Genomic DNA, 24,044 nt, shown 5'->3' with positions numbered 1-24,044 from the left:
AGGAACAATAAGAAGAGTACCGAAAACTACAAAATTGTGTTTCTGAACACACATTTTGAAGCTTTTATTTTCGTGTAAGACAACAGCTGTCTTAGCAGTATGTCTTTAGAATGCCGCATCAATGTACACATCACAAAATCTGTTTTTTGTGTTTTTTTCTTCTGACCCCATTGGCATCTCTCCTAGAAAAAAATGCCACTCTGCATATTAATAACTGTAGATGTGATTGGAACAGTTTGTATCACCTCTAAATCATGGCTACCAGTTTATATGACTTTGCTAAAGAGTTCTCTTGAGAGCATGTAACTATACCCACATATTTGGAGATATCTGCATGTTGGCTGATGGATCTTACATTATTTAAAATGCGGTGAAAACTTCTTACAACTGCTATTACATTTTCTTTGCAGGCAATAATTAATAGCACTATCACCCCCAACATGACATTTACTAAAACATCCCAGAAGTTTGGCCAGTGGGCAGACAGCAGGGCGAATACTGTCTATGGCTTGGGATTTTCCTCTGAACATCATCTTTCAAAAGTAAGTAAACGTGTTGTTTAAAAATACCCAAGAGATATGGAAATTCTGTCCCCCTACCCCCCCAAACAGGATGATTTATGAAGAGCTGGAACCAAATTAATATCTTGTATAGCCTTGACACTCAGTAGTGTTAAGGCTGGATTCAGAGAGTATGTAAATATTACCTTTTATAACCCGGAGAAGTGAGAAGGGCAACCCTGGAAACAAGCTTTTAAACTGCTTTGGTGATACCAATGAATTTTTTTTTTAAAGGAGAAATTTTACATTGATTTTTTTCTTTTAAAACCTTACTGTACAATGTAAAATGTCAGATTTTTTATAAAAGTGGGTTTTTTTTCCCCCATAGGAAACCAAAACATTTACGTGGAAGATCAGTTTACTTTTTTTCTTTTAAGGAAGAAGATTCAGGCCCTAAATTCAAATAGTTTTTCTTGCTATATTTAGATCTCATCAGGAAAATTTTTGCTCAGTCAGTGACGCACTTTTTTCAGCTGTAATTTTCACCCACATTCATGTTTCATCTTTTCCTCCATTCTCTGCCATATAACTATTTTATTACAAACATTTTAAGAATTGAAAACTTAAGAGAAAGTTAGAAAAATACAGCAGGGATAAAATAAAACTAATATTATTGGAGTATAGAAAATGCAAATAGATTCCAGCAATATTGAGAAACACCTTGTGAAGTATGTGAAATTTTATGCTGGCCTGCTTGAAAATAAAAGTCCATTTTCCTAGTGCGAGGTAAATTGCTCACATTTCCCAGAGAAAACCCAGTTAGTATTCCTGATGTCTTTAGTGCCACAGTTTGAACAACAGACTGCAAGTTGTTAGTAGCATATGCAGTAGTTCATAGGGTGTACTGAATAGAGAAACTCATGAAAGGTTTTCTCACTGGATTACCTGGTTTTCCAGTGAACCTTGGGCCTTCCAGAAGACGCTACCTTTGCTTTCCTTGGAGCTCTCTTAAACCAGATTATTGGCACTACTGCAGCCACTCTACACCTAGGGAAGTGTAGAGCCAGCCTCAGTCCAGATCAAGAAGTTACAACAGTTCCCTTGTGCCAACCCCCTTCAAAATATTTCCTGATGGAATATCTGTCCAGTTGGATATTATTGTGATTTACTTATTAAAATTATTTCTGCTTTACATAATCAAATAGCATCAATCTCTACGAAGTTACTTAAAACCAAGGAAGAAATTGTGAATGACATTGATTATAATATAATATGCATGTGCATTCTCACACATCACTGCATCAATAAGCTTAAAAAATAAGTTAATGTAGCTTGTTTTAAACTGGTGTCCATATCTACCCAAGAGACAATTACTCATTAACGTGGTGTATATATATTGCATTGCTAATACTTACACGGGTCATTTGATGAGTGCTGGTTTGATTTTCCTTTCTAATGTATTAGTTTGTTGCAGGTCACTTTCTCTTCACTTCTCAAAACAGAATATCAAAGGAGCTTAATAAGAGTGCCTTGTATTCAGAGCAGGAATTCATAGGGTGTGTTTGTTCGTTTTTTGTTTTTGTTTTCCTAGCATCTTGATACTGCCTCTTCATTTGCACCTTTCTGTGGTTCGTGGTTCTTAATCCTTTTGGGATGTGCATATACATTGACTATATCATTATTTTGCATGTGTGATACCAATGTGCTGATGAGGAATTGAAAAAAAATTAGAATTATTGTAGGAAGTGGTTGTTAAGCAGTGCACATCCTGAATTCCATGCTCTTTGGCAGATATGTAAACTTTTTTTTTTATAAAAATCAAACTGTCTTTCTGAAGTTCATGATAATGAACATTCAGTACATGTTCAGTGTGCTATATTCATGATGCCTTCCTTATCTTAATTATTAAACCTACGGATATGTTAGTCGCCAGTCCTTGTTGAGGACTCCCTCCACACCTCAGACACGAAACAAGACTGAAGTTTTAAAATTAAGCTGTTTTGTCAGTGTTGTTTTATTTAAATAGCAAAATGTAAGAAAAGGTTATGGAAACTTCTTAGCAGGGGAAAAGAAATCTTCACTTTTTGATCGTAATCTATTCAGTCACTTTTGAATTGGGAAATTAGTTTATTTAGTGGACACAGCACTGAGACAATAGAAGATCTGGGTTATAATCCAGCTCCATTAAATTCCTGTGTGACTTTGAGCAACTCACTTCCTCTATTGCTGTGTCCCCTTCCAAGTGTCCTGTCCACAGTGACTGCCTTTCACTAAGTGTTTGTACAGTGCCTAGTGGAATGGGACTTCAGTTGTGACTTGGGCCTGACGGTGCCAGAGAAATATTAATTTATATAAACATTTGTTTCTGAAACAATTTATTCCTTTACCTATAAATCCAATTTTAAAATTGCTTTTTTGTGTTTGTGACTAACAGTGCCCCTAAATGAGCTGTTTCATTTTTATATATAATTTGAGTTACATCAGTATACAGGGGCCCTAATCAGAGTCCCATTGGGCTAGCCGCTGTAAAAACATAGCAAAAAGATAGTTCTTACCCCAGGAAGCTTATTTTCTAGGTTTGAGTAGACACTGTAGATGGATGAAACAGACAAGCAGAGCTGTGGAGGACAAGGTAGCTGTAAAAATGAGTATCTTTTTTGTAATTAGTAGCTTTCTCAGCTTGCTACTTGCCTGACCATTGCCTGTTCCCTTAGCAGGTGGCACATCTTCTCTAGGTTGACAATAAATCCTTGTGCCGGTATTACTGCCCTCTCAAACCAATCATCCAAGCAGGATAGCCTCTTTCCTTAACACAGCAGCTATTGTAATCATTACTTTAGTGAAAATCACCAAACTGAAAATACTAATGCTGAAAAATAACAAAAGAGAAAGAAACAGCCTCTGGAATCTCTGGTGGCTCATGTGCAAATGTGTAACCTTGAAGAGAGAGAAGCTATAAATCAATCTTAAAATATGAGGATGAAATGAAGAATCTGCATTTAAACTTATCTGTTAATTGAGTTGTGCATTGGGAAAAGACATCTGTTACTGATGGTTAAGGAAGGCTCTCTTTAGTTTCTTGAACCAAATAATTTGCTGACAGAATAGGAGTACTGGAACTGTATACACAGTAGCTCCAAACGGTCATTAAGATAACTTGTTTCTTATCCAGGACATGAAGTCATGCTTCCTGGAACTAAACTACTATAATTGTTAGAAATTTTTCTCAGGCTTGTTAGCAGTTTGGAAGGTCTAAGAAAACTTCTAAAAGGAGTTGTTGGAATTTCAGTCTTAACTTTCTGACCTGATTTCCCACTGCTTTGCACCTTGTGTATTCATACACAAATGCACAACATGTAAAGTGCTACCCTACCAGAGCATCCTCCCTTTGTACTCATTTTGCACAAGAGTGAATGACTATGCAATGTGTGCAGCAATGGAAAATCTCTTCTTCTGAATGTAGCCAATAATCTTCAGATGGGGAACACGATGAGAATGTCCAAATAAAAAAGTTGATCTTTCAAGCTTGAGTCATTTAAACAGAGATAACATTCTCTTTTGCTTCCTTAAGAGTGGAATGTAGCTGATTTGCAGAATACAGAACTCCCCTGAATGAGAGGACTGTTCATTTTTGTTATGTATGGAAAATTCCTAAGGATGCAGCCAAATTATTTGTTTAGCGCACACTGAGGTGCCCGGGATGTTGGTAGCTAGCTTCAGGGAATATTGGAAATGTAATATTTAAAGGCAATGAGGTACCTAAATGGGATAGCGATGCTCTTTGGGGACCTTTGTGCACAGTGCCTCATTAGCCACAAAGCTATCAATCGTAATAATTTGTTGAAATATTTTTAGTCCACAAATTACATCTTAGTTGTGAAATGGTCCATTTCCTGAGTAGGGAACTTGTTTTCTTGTGCAGCTTTAATCTGATGGAGATCTTGGAATCCAAAGGAAGAAAGAGAAGAAAGAAACCTTAGCGTGAGAAATCCTAGTCATAGCTTGTCACTCCAAAATTGTAGCCAAAATCTGTTGTTCTCACTTATTTCAAATAGTTTCTCTGGAGGAGAGGATATTGACAAGGGGTACTGCATCAGACAGCATTCAAGTAATTGCGAAGGTGTCATAAACAGATACTCAAAGGTTAATGCCTCTTTTACCTGTAAAGGGTTAAGAAGCTCAGTAAACCTGGCTGACACCTGACCAGAGGACCAATAAGGGAACAAGATACTTTCAGATCTTGGTGGGGGGAAGTCTTTTTTGTGTTTGCTCTTTGTTTGGGAGTTGTTCGCGTTTGGGACTTAAAGGGACTAGACATCAATTCAGGCTCTCCAAAGCTTTCTGAACCAGTCTCTCATGTTTCAAGGCGTGTTAGTCTTGTTTTTGTTTTCTTAACTTGTAAATGTTCCTTTTTGCTGAGAGGATTTTACCTCTGTTTGCTGTAACCTTGAACCTAAGGCTAGAAGGGGTTCCTCTGGGCTATATGAATCTGATTACCCTGTAAAGTATTTTCCATTCTGATTTTACAGAGATAATTTTTACCTTTCTTTTCTTTAATTAAAAGCCTTTTTTTCTAAATACCTGATTGATTTCTCCTTGTTTTAAGTTCCAAGGGGTTTGGATCTGTGTTCACTGGGGAACTGGTGAAGTCCCTCAAGGCTACCCAGGGAGGGGAAAGTTTTTTGGGGGAACAAGGAGTGATCCAGACACTGAAAATTCTGGATGGGGACAGTGATACCAGACCTAAGCTAGTAGTTAAGCTTAGAAGTGTCCATGCAGGTCCCCACATCTGTACCCTAAAGTTCAGAGTGGGGAAGGAACCTTGACATGGTGGCAGAGGTGGGATCATTTTAAACCAAAAGCCAGTAGGTTTTTTTTTCTTCTTTCTAGATGCTTAGAAAGCAGCCTGAGGGCAGAGGTGTTAAGTTTATTTGACAAGGGTCTTTATTAAGAGAAGGCTTCAAGCTGTGAGCAAGCAACCAGCAAAAGGAATTTACAAGCTGAATTGTTTTTCTTTCTTTCTGCCTCTCGGGTGTAGCTAGTTAGAAAGTCTCTGTTAACCAAGCAGCCCTGAGCTGAGTGCATCCCAGTTTCAGTGAACTGTAGAGGGGTGTGGCCAGCATAAGAAAGCAGGAAAATGAGTACCAGTGAAGCAGCTAACAAACTAGAACTGGCTAGGCTGGAAGCAACAGAGAAATACAACGAACATAAGAGACAGATGGAACTGAAACAATTAGAAATTAATGCAGAAATAGCCAGGGAAGAAGCTGCCTACAAGAGAGCTATGGAGGCGAAGGAAAAAGAGATGGAGAGGAAAAGAGCGAGAAAGCATGAACTGGAATTAGCAAGGGCTAAGCAGAATGTACCAGCCAACCCTAACAACTCTTCTCCAGGTACTGTTTCCCATCCCAGAAAATTCCCCACCTACAAGGCCGATGATGATACTGAGGCCTTAGAAAATTTCGAAAGGGCCTACCATGGGTACAGCATCCCTACAGACCAGTAGATAGAGCTGAGGCCACAGCTCAGTGGACCCTTAGTAAAGGTGGCTGCTGAAATGCCTAAGGAGAACATGAACAATTATAAACTTTTTCAAACCAAGGCCAGAATCAGAATGGGGCTAACACCTGAGCATGCCCGTCGGCGGTTCAGAGCCCAAAGGTGAAAACCAGATGTGTCATTTACCCGACATGCCTATCACATTGGAAAGAATTGGGATGCCTGGATATCAGGAGCAAGTGCTAACTCTCTGGAAGAGCTGTCCTCCTAATGCAAATGGAATAGTTCTTAGAGGGTGTTCCTGAGGAAATAGAAAGGTACATCCTAGATGGGAAGCCCAAAACTGTAACCGAGGCGGGGGAGATTGGAGCCAAATGGGTGGAAGTGGCAGAAAAGAAAAAAACTACTAGCAAAGGGAGCAAATATCATAGGGGGCAAGCCGAAACTAAACCCTATCACCGGGGGCAACCCAAGGCCCCACCTACAACCCAAGGAAAGTCCCAGACACCCTATTGTCCCACCTCACCAGTCTCCAGCAACCCACCTCAGCCCAGTGACCAGTCAGCTGGGTGATGTTTTAAATGTAATGAACTGGGACACACAAAGGCCCACTGCCCCACGAACCCCAACTGATTACAGTTCATTACACCACAATCACACCAAAGATCCCCAGGCCCAGATGCCTCTCAAATACCCTCGGAGCGAAGGGAGAACTTGAGAGTGGGCGGAAAGAAGGTTATCGCGTTGAGAGACATGGGGGCACAAGTGTCAGCTATCCACCAATCCTTAGTGGACCCCAAATTCATCAACCCAAAGGCCCAAATGACAATTCACCCATTCATGTCAAAATCTGTAAACTTGCCTACAGCTGAGTTCCTGTCCAGTAGAAGGGCTGGTCAGGAATGTGGACTTTTGCAGTCTGACAATTATCCTATCGCCATGCTACTGGGGGAAGACTTGGCCAACCATGTGAAGCTGGCCAAGAAGGTGGGAATGGTCACACGCAGCCAGGCCAAGCAAGCTTCCACACCCATCCCTGTTCCTGAGCCATCCGCCAGGGCCTCCGTCTGTGTTACCAGAGACCCAGACAGAGGTGGTGGAACCGGATCTTCTACCCATGAATGCTACAGCCATAGTGAATCCAGTCCCAGAACCGGAACTGGCAAAGCAACCAACACCAGAACCGTTGTCAGCACTGACTCCAGCACTTGCAAACCCATCTACATCTCCAACGCCAGAGGGCATCAGCAGGCCTGAACTGGCAGAAGCAGCAGACAACCCTACCCAAGAGGCTCAGACAGAGCCTGAAATATCACCTAGTGCACCAGCGGAGAGTGATTCACAATCAACGAAAACAACCTCATCACCTACATCACTTCCACAGGGACCAAGCCCAAGTCCACAGTCTAAGGAGGAACTGATGTCTCCAGCATCAGGGGAACAGTTCCAGGCTGAGCAGGAAGCAGATGACAGCCTTCAGAAAGCTTGGGTGGTGGCACGGAGCACCCCACCACCTCTCAGCTCTTCTAACTGATCCCAATTTGTTGTAGAACAAGGACTTTTATACAAGGAGACTTTCTGGTGGACACCAGGAAAACTGGCATCCTCAAAGACAGTTGGTATTTCAACTAAGTACTGGGTAAAGCTCTTAAGCTTAGCCCATGATCATCCCAGTGGCCATTCTGGGGTGAACAGAACCAAAGGCAGGTTGGGGAAGTCTTTCCACTAGGAGGGAAAGGGCAAGGACATTTCTAATTATGTCCGGTCTTGTGAGGTGTGCCAACAAGTGGGAAAGCCCCAAGACCAAGTCAAAGTCCCTCTCTAGCCACTCCCCATAATTGAGGTCCCATTTCAGCAAGTAGCTGTGGATATTCTGGGTCCTTTCCCAAAAAAAGACCCCCAGAGGAAAGCAGTCCATACTGACTTTCATGGATTTTGCTATCCGATGGCCGGAAGCAGTAGCTCTAAGCAACATCAGGGCTAAAAGTGTGTGCCAAGCCTTAGCAGACATTTTTTTGCCAGGGTAGGTTGGCCCGCCGACATCCTTACAGATTCAGGAACTAATTTTCTGGCAGGGACCATGAAAAACCCGTGGGAAGCTCAGGGGTGAATCACTTGGTTGCCACCCCTTACCACCATCAAACCAGTGGCCTGGTGGAGAGGTGTAATGGGACTTTGGGGGCCATGATATGTAAATTCGTAAATGAACACTCCAATGATTGGGACCTAATGTTGCAGCGGTTGCTTTTTGCCTACAGGGCTGTACCACATCCCAGTTTAGGGTTTTCACCATTCTAACTTGTATTTGGCCACGAGGTTAAAGGGCCATTACAGGTGGTGAAGCAGCAATGGGAGGGGTTTATGCCTTCTCCAGGAACTAACATTGTAGACTTTGTAAGCAACCTACAAAGCACCCTCTGACACTCTTTTGCCTTTGCCAAAGAAAACCTAAAAGATGCTCAGGAAGAGCAAAAGGCCTGGTATGATAAACATACCAGAGAGCGTTCCTTCGAAGTAGGGGACCAGGTTATGGGCTTGAAGGCACTACAGGCCCATAAGATGGAAGCATCATGGGAAGGGCCATTCACAGCCCAAGAGCGCCTGGGAGCTTTCAACTATCTCATAGCATTCACCACCTCAATCCTAAAGCCTAAAGTGTACCATGTTAATTCTTTAAAGCCCTTTTAATCCAGAGAATTAAAGGTTTGTCAGTTTACAGCCCAGGGAGGAGATGACGCTGAGTGGCCTGAAGGTGTCTACTACGAAGAAAAAAGTGACGGTGGCATGGAAGAGGTGAACCTCTCCGCGGCCCTTGGACGTCTGCAGCGACAGCAAATCAAGGAGCTGTACACTAGCTTTGCACCAATGTTCTCAGCCACCCCAGGACAGATTGAACGGGCATACCACTCCTGTCATAACATTTTTTCCCAGATCTGGACCTTAGCATCCAAAATATGGGTGTTAGCATGAAAACCTCCAATCTTAGTTACCAGCTAGAACCTGGTGAAGCTGCCACCAGCCAGGAATTATACGGTGCCTAGCTCACTGTGGTCTCCCCAAAACCTTCCCTGGGGGACCCCCAGACTCAATGCCTTGAGTCCTACAACAAAGGGAAATAACCTCCTCCCCTTGTTTCGTGGTTACTTCCTCCCCTCCCTGGACGACCCTAGGAGATTCCCTGCTTCCAGTCCTGGAAACACAAGTACCGAGAGAGCTAATCTCTCTCCCCCCCTCACCCAGAGGGTATGCAAAGTCAGGCTTAGTAAATCTAACACAAAGAGATTTTTGCCCTGACTTCTTCCTCCCACCAATTCCCTGGTGAGCTGCAGACTCAATTCCCTAGAGTCCCCACTAAAGAAAAAACTTCAACAGGTCTTAAAAAGAAAGCTTTATATAAAAAGAAAGAAAAAGGACATTAAAAATAGGCTCTGTATCATGGTGACAATGTACAGGGTCAATTGCTTAAGAGAAAAAAGTGAATAAACAGCCTTATTCAAAAAGAATACAATTTAACACATTCCAGCAACTACACACATGTAAATACAAGAAAAACAATATAAACCTATTGTCTTACTATCCTTGTACTTACAACTTGGAAACAGAAGATTAGAAAGCTTGAAGATAGAGAGAGATCACTCTGAGCTGAGACGGTCACCGAACCAAGACAAAGAACTCACACCCCAAAACTTCCCTTCACCCAGATTTGAAAAAGTCTTGTTTCTTGATTGGTCCTCTGGTCAGGTGTTTCAGGTTACACCTTTCCAGGTGAAAGAGACATTAACCCTTAGCTATCTGTTTATGACAACTCCATTGACACAGGTAATGCTCACCCCGTTAGAACCCCACCCTACTGTCTCCTCCTGCCCAAGATGCTATAGAACAAGAGATCCAAAGCATGCTACAGATGGGTATAATCCACCCCTCTAACAGTGCATGGGCATCTCCAGTGGTTCTAGTTCCCAAACCAGATGGGGAAATACGCTTTTGCGTGGACTACCATAAGCTAAATGCTGTAACTTGTCCCGACAGCTGTCCAGTGCCACGCATCGATGAGCTATTGGAGAAATTGGGACATGCCCAGTTCATTTCTACTTTAGACTTAACCAAGGGGTACTGGCAAGTACCGCTAGATGAACCCACCAAGGAAAGGTCAGCCTTCATCACACATGCAGGGTTGTATGAATTTAATATACTTCCTTTCGGGCTGCAAAATGCACCCGCCACCTTCCAAAGACTTGTAGATGGTCTCCTAGCAGGATTAGGAAAATCTGCAGTTGCCTACCTCGATGATGTGGCCATTTTTTCTGATTCATGGGCAGAACACCTGGAACACTTAGAAAAAGTCTTCGAGTGCATCAGGCAGGCAGGACTAACTGTTAAGGCTAAAAAGTGTCAAATAGGCCAAAATGGAGTGACTTACCTTGGACATCAGGTGGGTCAAGGAACGATAAACCCCCTACAGGCCAAAGTGGATGCTATCCAAAAGTGGCCTGTCCCAAAGTCCAAGAAACAGGTCCAATCCTTCTTAGGCTTGGCTGGATATTACAGGCGATTTGTACCACACTACGGCCAAATCGCTGCCCCACTAACAGACCTGACCAGAAAAACACAGCCAAACGCAGTTCAGTGGACTGATAAGTGTCAGAAGGCCTTTACCCAGCTTAAGGCGACACTTATGTCTGACCATGTGCTAAGGGCCCCAGACTTTGACAAACCATTCCTAGTAACCACAGATGCATCTGAGTGTGATGTAGGAGCAGTTTTAATGCAGGAAGGATCGGATCAAAAATTCCATCCAGTTGTGTTTCTCAGCAAAAAACTGTCTGAGAAGGCAAGCCACTGGTCAGTCCCTGAAAAAGAATGCTACGCCATTGTGTATGCCCTGGAAAAGCTACGCCCATACGTTTGGGGATGGCCCTTCCAGCTACAAACCAACCTTGCTGCGCTAAAGTGGCTTCATACTGCCAAGAGAAACAAAAACTACTTTGATGGAGCTTAGCTCTCCAAGATATTGATTTTGAAATTCAACACATTTCGGGAGCTTCTAACAAAGTAGCTGATGCACTCTCCCGTGAAAGTTTCCCAGAATCCACTGGTTAAAAATTGTCCTTGAAATGTAAAAAATCTTGTTGTTTTACATAATTAGTAGTATATGTAAAGGTGCATGTCGTTTATTAACCTGTTTGTTCTAAAGTTCTTGGAAGAAATCACCGCCAGTGTGGTTCAACACTGTCTGAGATTTGGGGGGCGTGTCATAAACAGATAGTTAAGGGTTAATGCCTCTTTTACCTGTAAAGGGTTAAGAAGCTCAGTAAACCTGGCTGACACCTGACCAGAGGACCAATAAAGGGACAAGATACTTTCAAATCTTGGTGGGGGGAAGTCTTTTTTGTGTTTGCTCTTTGTTTGGGAGTTGTTCGCTCTTGGGACTAAGAGGGACCAGACATCAATCCAGGCTCTCCAAATCTTTCTGAACCAGTCTCTCATGTTTCAAACTTGTACGTAACAGCCAGGCAAGGCGTGTTAGTCTTATTTTTGTTTTCTCAACTTGTAAATGTTCCTTTTTGCTGAGAGGATTTTACCTCTGTTTACTGTAACTTTGAACCTAAGGCTAGAGGAGGTTCCTCTGGGCTATATGAATCTGATTACCCTGTAAAGTATTTTCTATCCTGATTTTACAGAGATGATTTTTACCTTTCTTTTCTTTAATTAAAAGCCTTTTTTTTCTTAATACCTGATTGATTTTTTCTTGTTTTAAGTTCCAAGGGGTTTGGATCTGTGTTCACCAGGGAATCGGTGAAGTCCCTCAAGGCTACCCAAGGAAGGGGAAAGTTTTTTGGGGGGACAGGGAGTGATCCAGACACTGAAAATTCTGGATGGTGGCAGTGATACCAAATCTAAACTAGTAACTAAGCTTAGAAGTGTCCATGCAGGTCCCCATATCTGTACCCTAAAGTTCAGAGTGGGGAAGGAACCTTGACAGAAGGCTTTCCACATTTGCATTTGGGGTCATTCCTCAGCTTCTACTTGGTCATACTGTCACCAGTCTTTTCCATCCCTTCTCACTCAATTTAGAGTACATCACTGTTTTTGTTCAAGGTCAGTACCTGGTGGGAGGTTTTTTTGGAAGGAACCAAGTTCTCCAAGGTGATTGGCATTTTCTGCCTTTTTTGTGTAGGAAGTAATGATAGTCTATTTTAGATGACACTAGTTTGCTCTTTTTTTGGTAAATGTTTATATTTGGTTTTTAAGAACTCAACTCAAAATATTTTATTGTCTGAAGGAGAGAACCAGGTCTCTTGTACTAGGATATGAAGGGCAGAATGATCTACCACAGCTTTCTTGAATTTACCTTTCTCTAGGAAAAGAGAAATTCTTGTTATAATCAGATTCCTGTTAGGAATCTGCAGTGTGTTTCAGGAAAGAGGCATAAACTTCTTGAAAAATTCTCCTGACTCATTTTCTCTCTAAATCACCACCTCCTGAGACTTTAGAGGAAGGAGATGTAATTCTGTACGCTTTCTCACATCTCCAGGCAAATAAATCTGAGTTTTATTGAAAATTGATACAATTCCCGTGAGGAGGATACCATATTCCTCCAGACTTTAGTGGACCATCTAGAAAACAGGTTTATTTACAGTAGCTGAGCAGTTGACCTCTGGATTAAGTTATTCAGAATTGCTTTCATTCTGAGAAACTGGTGCCTGCTTTGTCTCCATTTCTAGATCTTTGGCAACAGGTCAGGTTTTTCTTAAAAACAGGTGAGAAAGTTATATAATACAATAACATCTTCCATTCCCTCCAAATCCATGTGATCATATGCAGTGTAAAAAAACAACCAAAAATAACAGAGTATACCAGTATCAGAGAAATTAAAATATTTCTGCAAACTCTTTAATCAGATGTTGCTTCAAAACCAGTTGTTTTCAAGGAGGTCTTAATTAGAAAATCATAATTCAAATAAAAAAAATAGCTTGGGTACTATGCTGAGTGCAGTGCTTATCGGGTTTAGGCACATCAAGCCAAATTCATCTCTGTAATTCCATTACTTTAATAAAGTTGCTCAAAAGATTAATCCATCATGTTTAAATTTAGCATTTAATTCAGAATAATTTCTCAATCACTATTAGAACTAGAAGAAGAAGAATCTGTGCCGGAAACATTGACCTTTTATGAAAATTCATGAAGCAAAGTATGTGAATAGTAATCCTTGAAATTAATCTGAGCTAAATATTTACTTAGACATAATGAAACAAACTGAGACTTCATGTAACTCCATTGACTTCAGTGGAGCTACATCAGAGATTAATTTGGTTTAGTATTCCTCTGGTTGATTTTTTTCACCCATATGAGTTTCAGTTTTAGCCAAGATATGGAGAGAAATCAGTATATTTTCCATATGAGAAAGGATTAAGGCTATTGAAAACCAAGAGACTCCTATTGACTTCAGTGGGTTTTACATCCATCTCAACATCTGTAAGGAGAAAAATTAATTTCAAACTTCAAGGAAGCTTTTCAAGGCTACCTAACAAACCTAATACCCATGCTTGAAGTGGCTTTTTCACACTTTTTTCATTTGTGTATAGCATTATAGTTTGTTGGTATATCACAATTTTAATGTAGTGATTTGCTGATGGGCGTGTCTGTATTGCTAACATACAAATGGCTTCTTAAGTGTATGTAAACTCATGTACCATAAATAATACAACACAGTTTGGGTAAATGGTCATTTACTAAGGGAAAAACCCTTGACTGACTGAATCTGTAGTGGTCTTATTTTGTAAGATGTTTTGTAACAATTATTTTGTATTTATACTATAATCTTTTTAAACGTGTACCTTCAGTTTGCAGAAAAATTTCAGGAATTCAAAGAAGCTGCACGATTAGCAAAGGAGAAATCCCAAGAAAAGATGGAGCTAACAAGTACACCTTCACAGGTGGGTTTTATGGTTTGATCTGAGATCAGGTCTTTATAGCTTAAATTATTAAATACATAAACAAAATCTATTTGGCAGGCAGTGACCATTGTATAATGCAAGTGGTCACACTAGACTACTAACACGGGCCATGGACTTGAACCACGAATTAAGTCCTAATAGCTGTGCTTGAACTATAGCATTTTAAACCAGTGTAGCCTTTCTCCACTGTGGCTCTTTGGATATCTAGTAAAATATGCTTAAACAATTCCCAATTATCATTAGTATTTTTCTGTTTAAATTTTTTTTCTTCTAGCTGACTTGACTCTCAATTATTTTCTGCTATGTGAAATTGGCCCTTTTAAAGCAACAAGCACATATGTTACTGGCTTGGAATTGATTGAACTTATATAAACAGAATTAAGTTATGATTAGTTGTACTTAAAGCAGCCACTCATTTTGAGTTCTGAGATCAGTTCATTTGTCTCTGTCAAGACGAAGTCCTGAATAGAATTTCCCTGTGGTGGGTGCAGCACTTTTTGAGTTAAGAAATTGATATCTATATTTTTTTAGAAATTCGAAAGATGTTTTAGTATTGGCAGTGAGACCCCTCCAGCATGTCACTTGAATTGAAGTCTCCTATGTCAATGCAACTTTTTTTCCCTACACATTATAGATAAGTGAATAAGGAGCCAGTCATTCTGTTCTCTAGTGTGATTTGGTGATCTGTAGCAGATACCAGCTAGTTAACCCATCTTGTGTCTTATCTGTTAGAACACTAATCCATAAGCATTAAAGGTCATTTGCTTCAGAGTTGTCAGTGACCTGGAAACAAGTACAGTAGAACCACAGAATTATGAACACCAGAATTATGAACTGACCAGTCAAGCACACGTTTCATTTGGAACCAGAAGTGCACAATCAGGCAGCATCAGAGAGGGGGGAAAAAAGCAAATACAGTACAGTGCTGTGTTAAACATAAACTACATAAAAGGAAAGCAGCATTTTTCTTCTGCACAGTAAAGTTTTAAAGCTATAGTAAGTCAATGTTCAGTTGTAAAACTTTTGAAAGACCAACCATAATGCTTTGTTCAGAGTTATGAACATTTCAGAGTTACGAAAAACCTCCATTCCCAAGCTGTTCTGAGGTTCTACTGTAATGCTATTTTTGACAGAGTGCCACTCCCCCTCCCCCTTTGCTCCCACAGTCCTCTTTAAGAAGGTCATAACCATTCACATTCATGTTCCAATAATAGGAATCATCCCACCTGGTTTCAGTAATGTACTGAGTGTTGCTTAGTGTTTTTAAAATGACTTTTTTCTCCAGTTTTACCTTTTTTTTAAAATGCTTTATAGTCTGCTGCCATGTCAGTGTTCAAAGTAGACATTTAGGGTCTGATTCTCAATTACTGTAGCAACGAAGGCATTATTGTCATAGAATCATATGACTGGAATGGACCTTAGGAGGACATCTAGTCCAGTCCCCTGCACTCAAGGCAGGACTAAGTATTATCTAGACCATCCCTGAAAGGTGGTTGTCAAATCTGCTGTTAAAACCTCTCCAGTGATAGAGATTCCACAGCCTCCCTAGGCAATTTATTCCAGTGTTAAACTTCCTAACAGTCAGGGTGATTATTCCTAATGTTCAATCTAAACTGCTTGTACTGCAGTTTAAGCCCATTGCTTCTTGTCCTATCCTCCGAGGTTGAGAACAATTTTTCTCCCTCATCCTTGTAGCAACTTTTATATACTTGAAAACTGTTATCCTGTCCCCTCTGTCTTCTCTTCTTCAGACTAAACAAACCCAGTTTTCTCAATCTCCCCTCATAGGTCATGTTTTTTAGGCCATTCAATAAAAAAAAATTGAATGTCTTCTCTGGACATTCTCTGATTTGTCCACATCTTTCCTGAGAGATATGGTGCCCAGAACTGGACACAATACTCCAGCTGAGGCCTAATCAGTGCGGAGTAAAGCAGAAGTACTACTTTTTGTGTCTTGCTTACAACACTCCTGCTAATACATCCCAGAACGATGTTTGCTTTTTCAGTAATATGTTATACTGACTCATATTTAGCTTGTGGTCCACTCTAAGCCCCAGATCCTTTTTGTGCAGTACTCTTTTTCCTATGCATTCATTTACCATTTTGTATGTATGCAACTGATTGTTCCTTCCTAGGTGGAATAGTTTGCATTTGTCGTTATTGAATTTCATCCTATTTACTTCAGACCATTTCTCTAATTTATCCAGATCACTTTGAATTCTAATCCTATTCTCCAAAGCACTTGCAGTCCGTCCCAGTTTGGTATCCTCTGCAAACTATATAAGTATACTCTCTGTGCCATTATCTAAATAATTGAAGATATTATACAGAACCAGACCCAGAATTGATCCCTGTGGGACCCCATTTGATATGCCTTTCCAACTTGACTGTGAACCACTGATAACTACTCTTGGGAATAGTTTTCCAACCTGTTATGCACCCACCTTATAATAGCTCCTTCTAGGTTGCAGTTCCCTTGTTTGTTTATGAGATGATTCTGCAAGACGGTATCAAAAGCCTTACTAAAGTCAAGATATACTACATCTACTGCTTCCTCCCCATCCACAAAGCTTGTTACTTTGTCAAAGAAAGCTATTAAGTTGATGTGACATAATTTGTTCTTGACAAATCCATACTGACTGTTACTTATCTTATTATCTTCTAGGTGTTTGCAAATTGATTGCTTAATTATTTGTTCCATTATATTTTTGGGTACTGAAGTTCAGCTGACTGGTCTGTAATTCCCTGGGTTGTCCTTATTTTCCTCTTTATAGATTGGCACCCTATTTGATGTTTTCCAGTCCTCTGGAATCTCTCCCATCTTCCATGACTTTTCAAAGATAATCACTAATGTCTCAGCTATCTCCTCAGTCAGCTTCTTGACTATTCAAGGATGTATTTCATCAGGCCCTGGTGACTTGAAGACATCTAACTTTTCTAAGTAATTTTTAACTTGTTCTTTCCCTATTTTTAGCCTCTGATCCCACCTCATTTTCACTCGCATTTACTACGTTAGAGGTCCAATCGGTACTAAACTTTTTTGTGAAAATTGAAACAAACAAGTTATTTAGCACTTCTGCCATTTCCAGAAATCCTCAAATCTTGATTTTTCAAGACTTGAAGTTACAGAGAATCCACCATTTACTCTTGTGCAAACCAGCAAGTGACCCAGGCCTCGTGCTGCAGAGGAAGTTTAAAACTCTCCAAGATCTTTGTCAATCTGACCTGGGGGAAAATTCCTTTCCAACCCCAAGTGGGTATGCTCCACTACCCAGACAGCTGAGAGAGAATTATTGCTTTTATGTTCAGTAGAATTTGTCTTTCCTGATCACATATATTGATGGTACTTTCTAGAAGTTAGTCCCATATGTGACAATTTGATTTAACTTTCATACTGATTAAGATGGTGAGAATTTGTTTGAAAAGATCAGATTAGAAACAGTCTTTGATGTTTTCAAAGCCAGGAAAGAATTTCTCACTTTTGGAATACCAGTTGGCTGTAGGTAAAGAATTTAATATCTAGTGGAAGCTCTAATTATATGAGAGCCCTAATTATAATTTGATTGACCAACCTTATTGGAAAAATGGCTACTCGAAACTGATCTAGCCTTTCAAGATACAGATTTCATCTCTGAGATCTGTATGGATTTGGATGGAATAATTAAAATGAAGTATACTGATTTGTCAACAGAAGTCCATTGTTCTTAAAATAGATTAACTTGCTTTACCCCCAAAATGGTGCTAAATGTAATTTATGGATTTCTTTAAGTTAAACTGAACTAAAAATTTTCATGTTTAGGATAAGTTCTGACCTCAAATAGTTGTGCCTTTTTATCTAATGTCAGCAGAAGTTACTTTATGTATCTGAGGACAAAATTTGGGCTGTCTCTTTTACATATAATAGCATAATATATGCCTGTATGTATTTCTCCCAAACCTTCTGGCAGCAGTGTTCTTAAACTAGTTTTTTCCCACTTGAGACTGTTCTGCCTTTAACATTCATGGATCTAGACTGTTCTCAGTGGTACTGGATGACAGAACAAGAAGTAATGGTCTCAAGTTGCAGTAGGGGAGGTTTAGGTTGGATATTAGGAAAAACTTTTTCACTCAGAGTGGTGAAGCACTGGAATGGGTTACCTAGGGATGTGGTGGAATCTCCTTCCTTAGCGGTTTTTAAGGTCAGGCTTGACAAAGCCTTGGCTGGGATGATTTAGTTGGGAATTGGTCCTGCTTTGAGCAGGGGGTTGGACTAGATGGTCTCCTGAGGTCTCTTCCAACCTTGATATTCTATGATTCACTGTAGTTAAGACTAAATTCTGAGCTTCACTATAGTGCAAACAAAGAAAGTAGTTTTGGGCACAGAAATGGTAACAAGATTGAAAGAGAGAAGTGTGTACTCCCTATAATTTGAGTTAATAGACTCTTCATTCTGGACTGAAGTGGGAGGAAGGGAGGGAAATACTTATGTATTGTGTGACTTTATATTTTTTATTTTTTTTTAAAAACCAAAACATTTAACATAATACAACTATAAGTCAAGTATCACAGAAAACTGTTAAAAGGTACGTTTATATCATGCCGCTTTTGCAGCTCTTTAAGATATAAACACTGCATATATGAATCAAAAGAAAAATGTTAAGTTATTAAGCATTTGTCAACCATGTTTCAACGCTCTTGTAAAGGTCAAGTTGAAACTAACAAGTTTTGACTTGAATATTTTTGATTACACAATATCTGTCCTGTGGGGAGGGAAAAGAAACCTCCACTTTCAGTGCAGGTAAAGAAAACTATTGTTATTTGTCATCTGAAATTGGAACTTTGTGGTCTGCTTCTGTCTCGATAACCTCGTCAACTTTTCCTGCAGATTTAGTGATTCGGAGTAACTAGGTCAGATTCAGAAGTGGCAGCTCAAAAGGGTTAATACTTGTAAATTATAGCTTTTGTTTTTAGGGAATAAAACTAAATGGGGAAGAATGTGCACAATGAGGGCCTCGTCCTTTACAGTTGTGAGCACCTTTGACAAGGTTCTGTGGCCTTCAGTTCCCGTTGAGGTCAGTGTAATCAAGGGGATGGGGAGGATAGACATAACTCTTACAAGTGCAGCCTTTTCATTGCTCCAGCCCTTAGGGTTACGTAACAATAGCTTTTGTCACCCACCTTCCCCCCACACCCTTAATTCAGAGGTATAGGAAGTGCTAGTGTGACAGATTTTTGTTACCAATCTGCTTGAAGACATCAGTTGATCAGGCTGATGCCTCAGGATCTCAGGGAGAAGATGATGAAGCACACCAAAGGGTCTAAATTTTTTAAAGCTTTATTAATAAAATACAGCAGAGTGTGCTGGGAACGCTCCCACGTCACTCAGGGAAAAAAAGAAAGCATTAGAGCCCCAAGGCCTAACCCACTTTCATACTCTCACTCGCACTACCCATGACTGGCCAGGTCTGGTGTCATGTAAGAAGAAGAGAGGGGAGGGGTAGATGGAAGTTTTTGCCCTGGGCCCAGGTTGTCCAGGGAATCTGCTGTAATCTCCAAATTGCTCCAGCTCTCGGGAGGGTTTTTAAGTCTTGGGTTCCTTTGTGGGTGTTGTCGTCCAGGCCCCTCTCTGCCTGGTGCTCTTTGTACCAGTTCCAATCAGCTTGCTGTGGCCTTCTCAGCTGCCCAAAACACACTGGCTCTGAAGAATTTGTTTTCCCTTGTGTTGGCCATCACCGTTGCTGCCCCATTTGCTCTGTTTTTGCTGCTATCTTTGCAGCTCTGCTCCACTTAGTTCTCCTCTTCTCATGACTGGGCAGCTGTAGATTTCTTGTCTGTAGATTTTTTGTCTAGCCCATGACCTTGAGCCAGGGCCAGTGTCTCATCGTCACATGGAACTAGCTAAAGTGCCGAGTTAACCTGTTCTCTGCTTTCTCACACCCCCGCCCCTTGGCCTCTTGTGCTCCTGCAAAAGAATCTTCCATTCCCCACTTTCTCACCTTTGACCCTCCCCAAAATGCTTTGTGATGCTTGCAACAGCATTAGCCACATACAATGCTGATCTACCTTCCCTGGGGACTCCGAGGGAGGGGGCCATTGGCATGTGACACTAGAGACACAGGATGTGTTTAGTCATGGGAAAACATGGTGCTTCCTGTAACCTATTCATGTCAGGTAAATGATACATAGTGAGTGAAAAAAGTCTAATTCCTAGATTTAGGATTCAGGGTGAGCGATGTTTCTTTTAAAATTAAAATTACAGTGAAATATGTCTAATGACCAGGATTTAATAAATATTAGTTGCTTGACAAAGACAGCAAAACACAAATGTACCTGTGTTGTGGTGATGGAGATTGTACCAGTGCCATACAGCAGTGGATATCCTTTAAGTATAGTCAGGGATCCAGAGACCCACACTAGTGGAGACTGCTCAAGGGATGGGCTGAGTCATGGGCGGTGCATGACTCCTCCATTTGGGGAGGCTGCATGCACCTGGACCGTGGCCCTGCCCCAAGGCCTGCCCACTCTCAGCCTCTTCCCGGGAAGGCCCACCCATGTCCCATCCCCACTCGGCCCTCTCCCCAAGGTCCCCACACACACTACTTATGCCTCTTCCTCACCCACTGGCAAGCCACTCACATGCCTCTTCTCCTCCAGTCCCCCTGCCTGCCACTCACACCTCTTCGTATTTCCCCCCCGCCCCACGCACACACACCCCAGCTGGCCACTTACCGTTTGTACACACCTCTTCACCCTCAGCAAGGCTCCCATGTAAGCAGAGTGGGTACAAGAAGAGGCAGAGCCTTGGGGGAAGAGGACGAGTGGAACCAGGTCTTGGCGGGCAGGCTGCTTGGAGAGGCTTAGCCTCCCCTGGCCTCTTATACTTGCTGCCCATGGGCTGAGTCAGTACATAAACTAGCTGCCTTGGCCAGCACTAGCTAGGTCCAGGCCACGCTGCTGAACAAGGTTTGCAGATAGATTCTTGTACAGATTTTACTGTAATTAGTGTGCAGCTGAAGCTGTGATTGTACCAACAGTGATGCTTCCACTTTCAACTTTTGATTTTTTTTATTAAAGTAAAATGAGAAATAGCTTTAATACTTCAAGGTGGTTGCACTATGGTAAAATACAAAGTGGATGGTAAGAGTTGTAGTCATGGTTGTGAAGAATTTTCAATGACAAAGTCTGTACTAATGTGTAGGTAGAAGATAAAGGAAGGGAAAGAGGTCCAGGAACCCTATAAGGAGGAGACTGCATACTTGTTGATATATTGTACATATTGATGTGTACAATCTTTTCATACAAATAATATTAAGTTTCTGAATCATATCACATGATAGCTTGGGTGTGTTTGGTTGTTTTTTTTCAAATTTGTATACTGATTTTGGGTGCCTCAGCTTAATGTCATTTTAAAATTAGTAACCATGCACTTAAAAATGTTAATTTTGTCATTGTTTCTATGCACATTGTGGCATAAGCTTAATGTATAATTGTAATTTTTTTTCACTAAAGGAATCCGCAGGAGGGGACATTCAGTCTCCTTTAACACCAGAAAGCATTAATGGAACAGATGATGAAAGAACTCCAGAAGTGACACAGAACTCGGAACCAAGGGCTGAACCAACCCAGAATGCATTGCCATTTACACATAGGTACAGATTCAGTTCACAGATATTAATTAAGTAATTCATGTTTACTTCATTGTTAAAAGGATCTTTTTTTCTTCAGATGGCTCCAAAATGGCAGTGTCATGAATTAAAGAATCTAATATTTTTAAAAAAGCAAAGTACAGGACTCAGCTTCGTGTTTATAATAGTCTGTTTTCGCAGAAAAATTGTATAGGAAAATCTACTGAGGTGGTTTTTTGGAATTTCTCTTACAATGTGAATATTTTAGTACAAGCACTTTATTCCTGAACACAAGGTGTCCCTTTAACAGGAAGCAATACTTACATGCCTGAGACCTCAGCAGAATTAACTGCTTCAAAGAACTTGTTCCAATTAACTTACATTTTTTGTTCCCTTTCGAATTATTTTAAAAGATTGATAACGTTAGACTCAGCCTTGTGGTGATAAGTTGTTGAAAGATGAATGTGTCTATGTAATCCTGAAGTGCTTACATTTAAAACAGCCTTCTAATTAAACATCTCTCTGACTGTTTAAAATATTACTCGATATTTTTTTCAAATACAGAAGAAAGTTACATTTGCACTTCAGCATGAATTATAATTCATTGAACTGAGCATGTTTTGCTCCACTGCCCCTTAGGAAAATTGAAACAATGTTTTTATTTAAAGTTGAAAGTTCTAAGCTAAAATGGATCTAGCTTGAAATTATCATAAATGGGACATTCTTTCTCTGCAAGCAGAATAAATAGAGCAGGGAAAAGTTAGGTAAATATATAATCGAGCAAAGTTTTGAAATATTAAATTTCTCTTAAATTATGAGTTTGATTCAGTTTAAGAAGAGGTTTAAAAACTTTAAATTGCTAAGATAGTGCTTGAGAGACTGGGTGATAACAGAATCTTTTTTGAAATTTTGTGTAGGGAATTCAGGATGAGCAGAGACATGGACTTTAAATTGTTCAAGAATTCAGTATTCCTTATGAAGAATGTGTTAACATCACCCGGAAAAGCTCACAAATGTCCAAACTCTAAAATACTCAAAATTTTACACTTGAAAATTGTTTGACGAGTGACTGTGTGAGATGTCATTTTTATATTTGAACTGTCACCAGTGTAGTCACAGTACGTCTGTAGAGGAAATTGTCTTTTTGAGAGAGAGAGAGAGAGAGAGAAATTGTTTTTGAGGGAGGAATATTCGAACTATGGTAGACGCTTGTTTGCAGCAACAGCTTGTTAAAAGCAACCACTGCTGATGAGCAGTGTTCCCCCCAGGACCACTTTTTCTACTGTGAATTGTCAACACTCCCCATAGTAACAGCCACTTAGGAGCAACATAGCAACAGGACAATGATATGTTGCTACTAGGTTTGTCGATTAATCGCAGTAACTCACACGATTAACTCAAAAAAATCAGTCACGATTAATTGCAGTTTTAATTGCACTGTTAAACAATAGAATACCAATTGAAATTTATTAAATATTTTGGATGCTTTTCTACATTTTCAAATATATTGTTTTCAATTATAACACAGAATACAAAGTGTACAGTACTCACTTTATATTTTATTACAAATATTTGCACTGTAAAAATGGTAAACAAAAGAGAGTATTTCTCAGTTCACCTAATGCAAGTACAGTAATGTAATCTCTATTGTGAAAGCGCAACTTATAAATATATATATTTTTGTTACATTACTTGTATTCAAAAACAAAACAATGTAAAACTTGAGAGCCTGCAAGTCCACTTAGTCCTTGTTCAGCCAATTGTTCAGAGAAACAAGTTTGTTCTTCTTCGAGTGATTGCTCACATCCATTCCAGTTAGGTGTGCGCGCCGCGCGTGCACGTTCGTCGGAAACTTTTTTACCCTAGCAACTCCAGTGGGCCGGCAGGTCGCCCCCTAGAGTGGCGCCGCCATGGCGCTCCATATATACCCCTGCCGGCCCGCCCGCTCCTCAGTTCCTTCTTACCGCCGTGTCAGTCGTTGGAACTGTGGAGCGCGGCATAGCTGTCCTCCACGTCCCTAGCTCTCCTTGTTAACTTCGTTATTGTTCTAGTTGTTAGTTAGATTAAGTGTAGTTAGTGAGTAATTAAGTGTAAATAGTCTTGTAGATAGTTATTCGCCGGGGGCTGTAGCCCTCTCCGGCATCCGGCACTGGGCTCATGCCTGGTGCGCCGGGCTTCAAGCAGTGTGCGGCCTGTAGGAAGCCTATGCCTAGCAGCGACCCCCACGACGCGTGCCTGAAGTGCCTGGGGGAATCGCACAGATCGGACAAGTGCCGCATCTGCAAGGCTTTCAAGCCCAGGACAAAAAAGGAGAGAGAGATCAAAGCATCCCTGGATCCGGGAGACTGGTACGCCGCCCTCGACATGCAGGACGCGTATTTTCACATTGCCATTTGGCCACACCACAGACGTTTCCTTCGTTTCGTGGTGGGCCCCCTTCATTTCCAGTCCTCCCATTTGGCCTTTCTACGGGCCCGAGGGTA

General features: G+C 40.8%; 1 protein-coding gene across 1 annotated transcript in view; it reads left to right on the top strand.

The window, feature by feature from the left end:
* The window catches only part of HOMER1 (homer scaffold protein 1), a 153,022-nt gene that overhangs the window by 59,443 nt on the left and 69,535 nt on the right, over positions 1-24,044 (top strand). The window contains 3 exon segments of the mRNA XM_030567547.1: positions 411-542; positions 13,844-13,936; positions 21,446-21,585. Of these exon segments, the coding sequence (XP_030423407.1) occupies positions 411-542; positions 13,844-13,936; positions 21,446-21,585 (365 nt within the window).

This window comes from Gopherus evgoodei, chromosome 6, assembly GCF_007399415.2.
Source record: "Gopherus evgoodei ecotype Sinaloan lineage chromosome 6, rGopEvg1_v1.p, whole genome shotgun sequence".
In the NCBI taxonomy this organism is placed as follows: Eukaryota; Metazoa; Chordata; order Testudines; family Testudinidae; genus Gopherus; species Gopherus evgoodei.
Note: the sequence above shows the minus strand (reverse complement) of the source record. Positions and strands in the feature narration are given on the sequence as shown.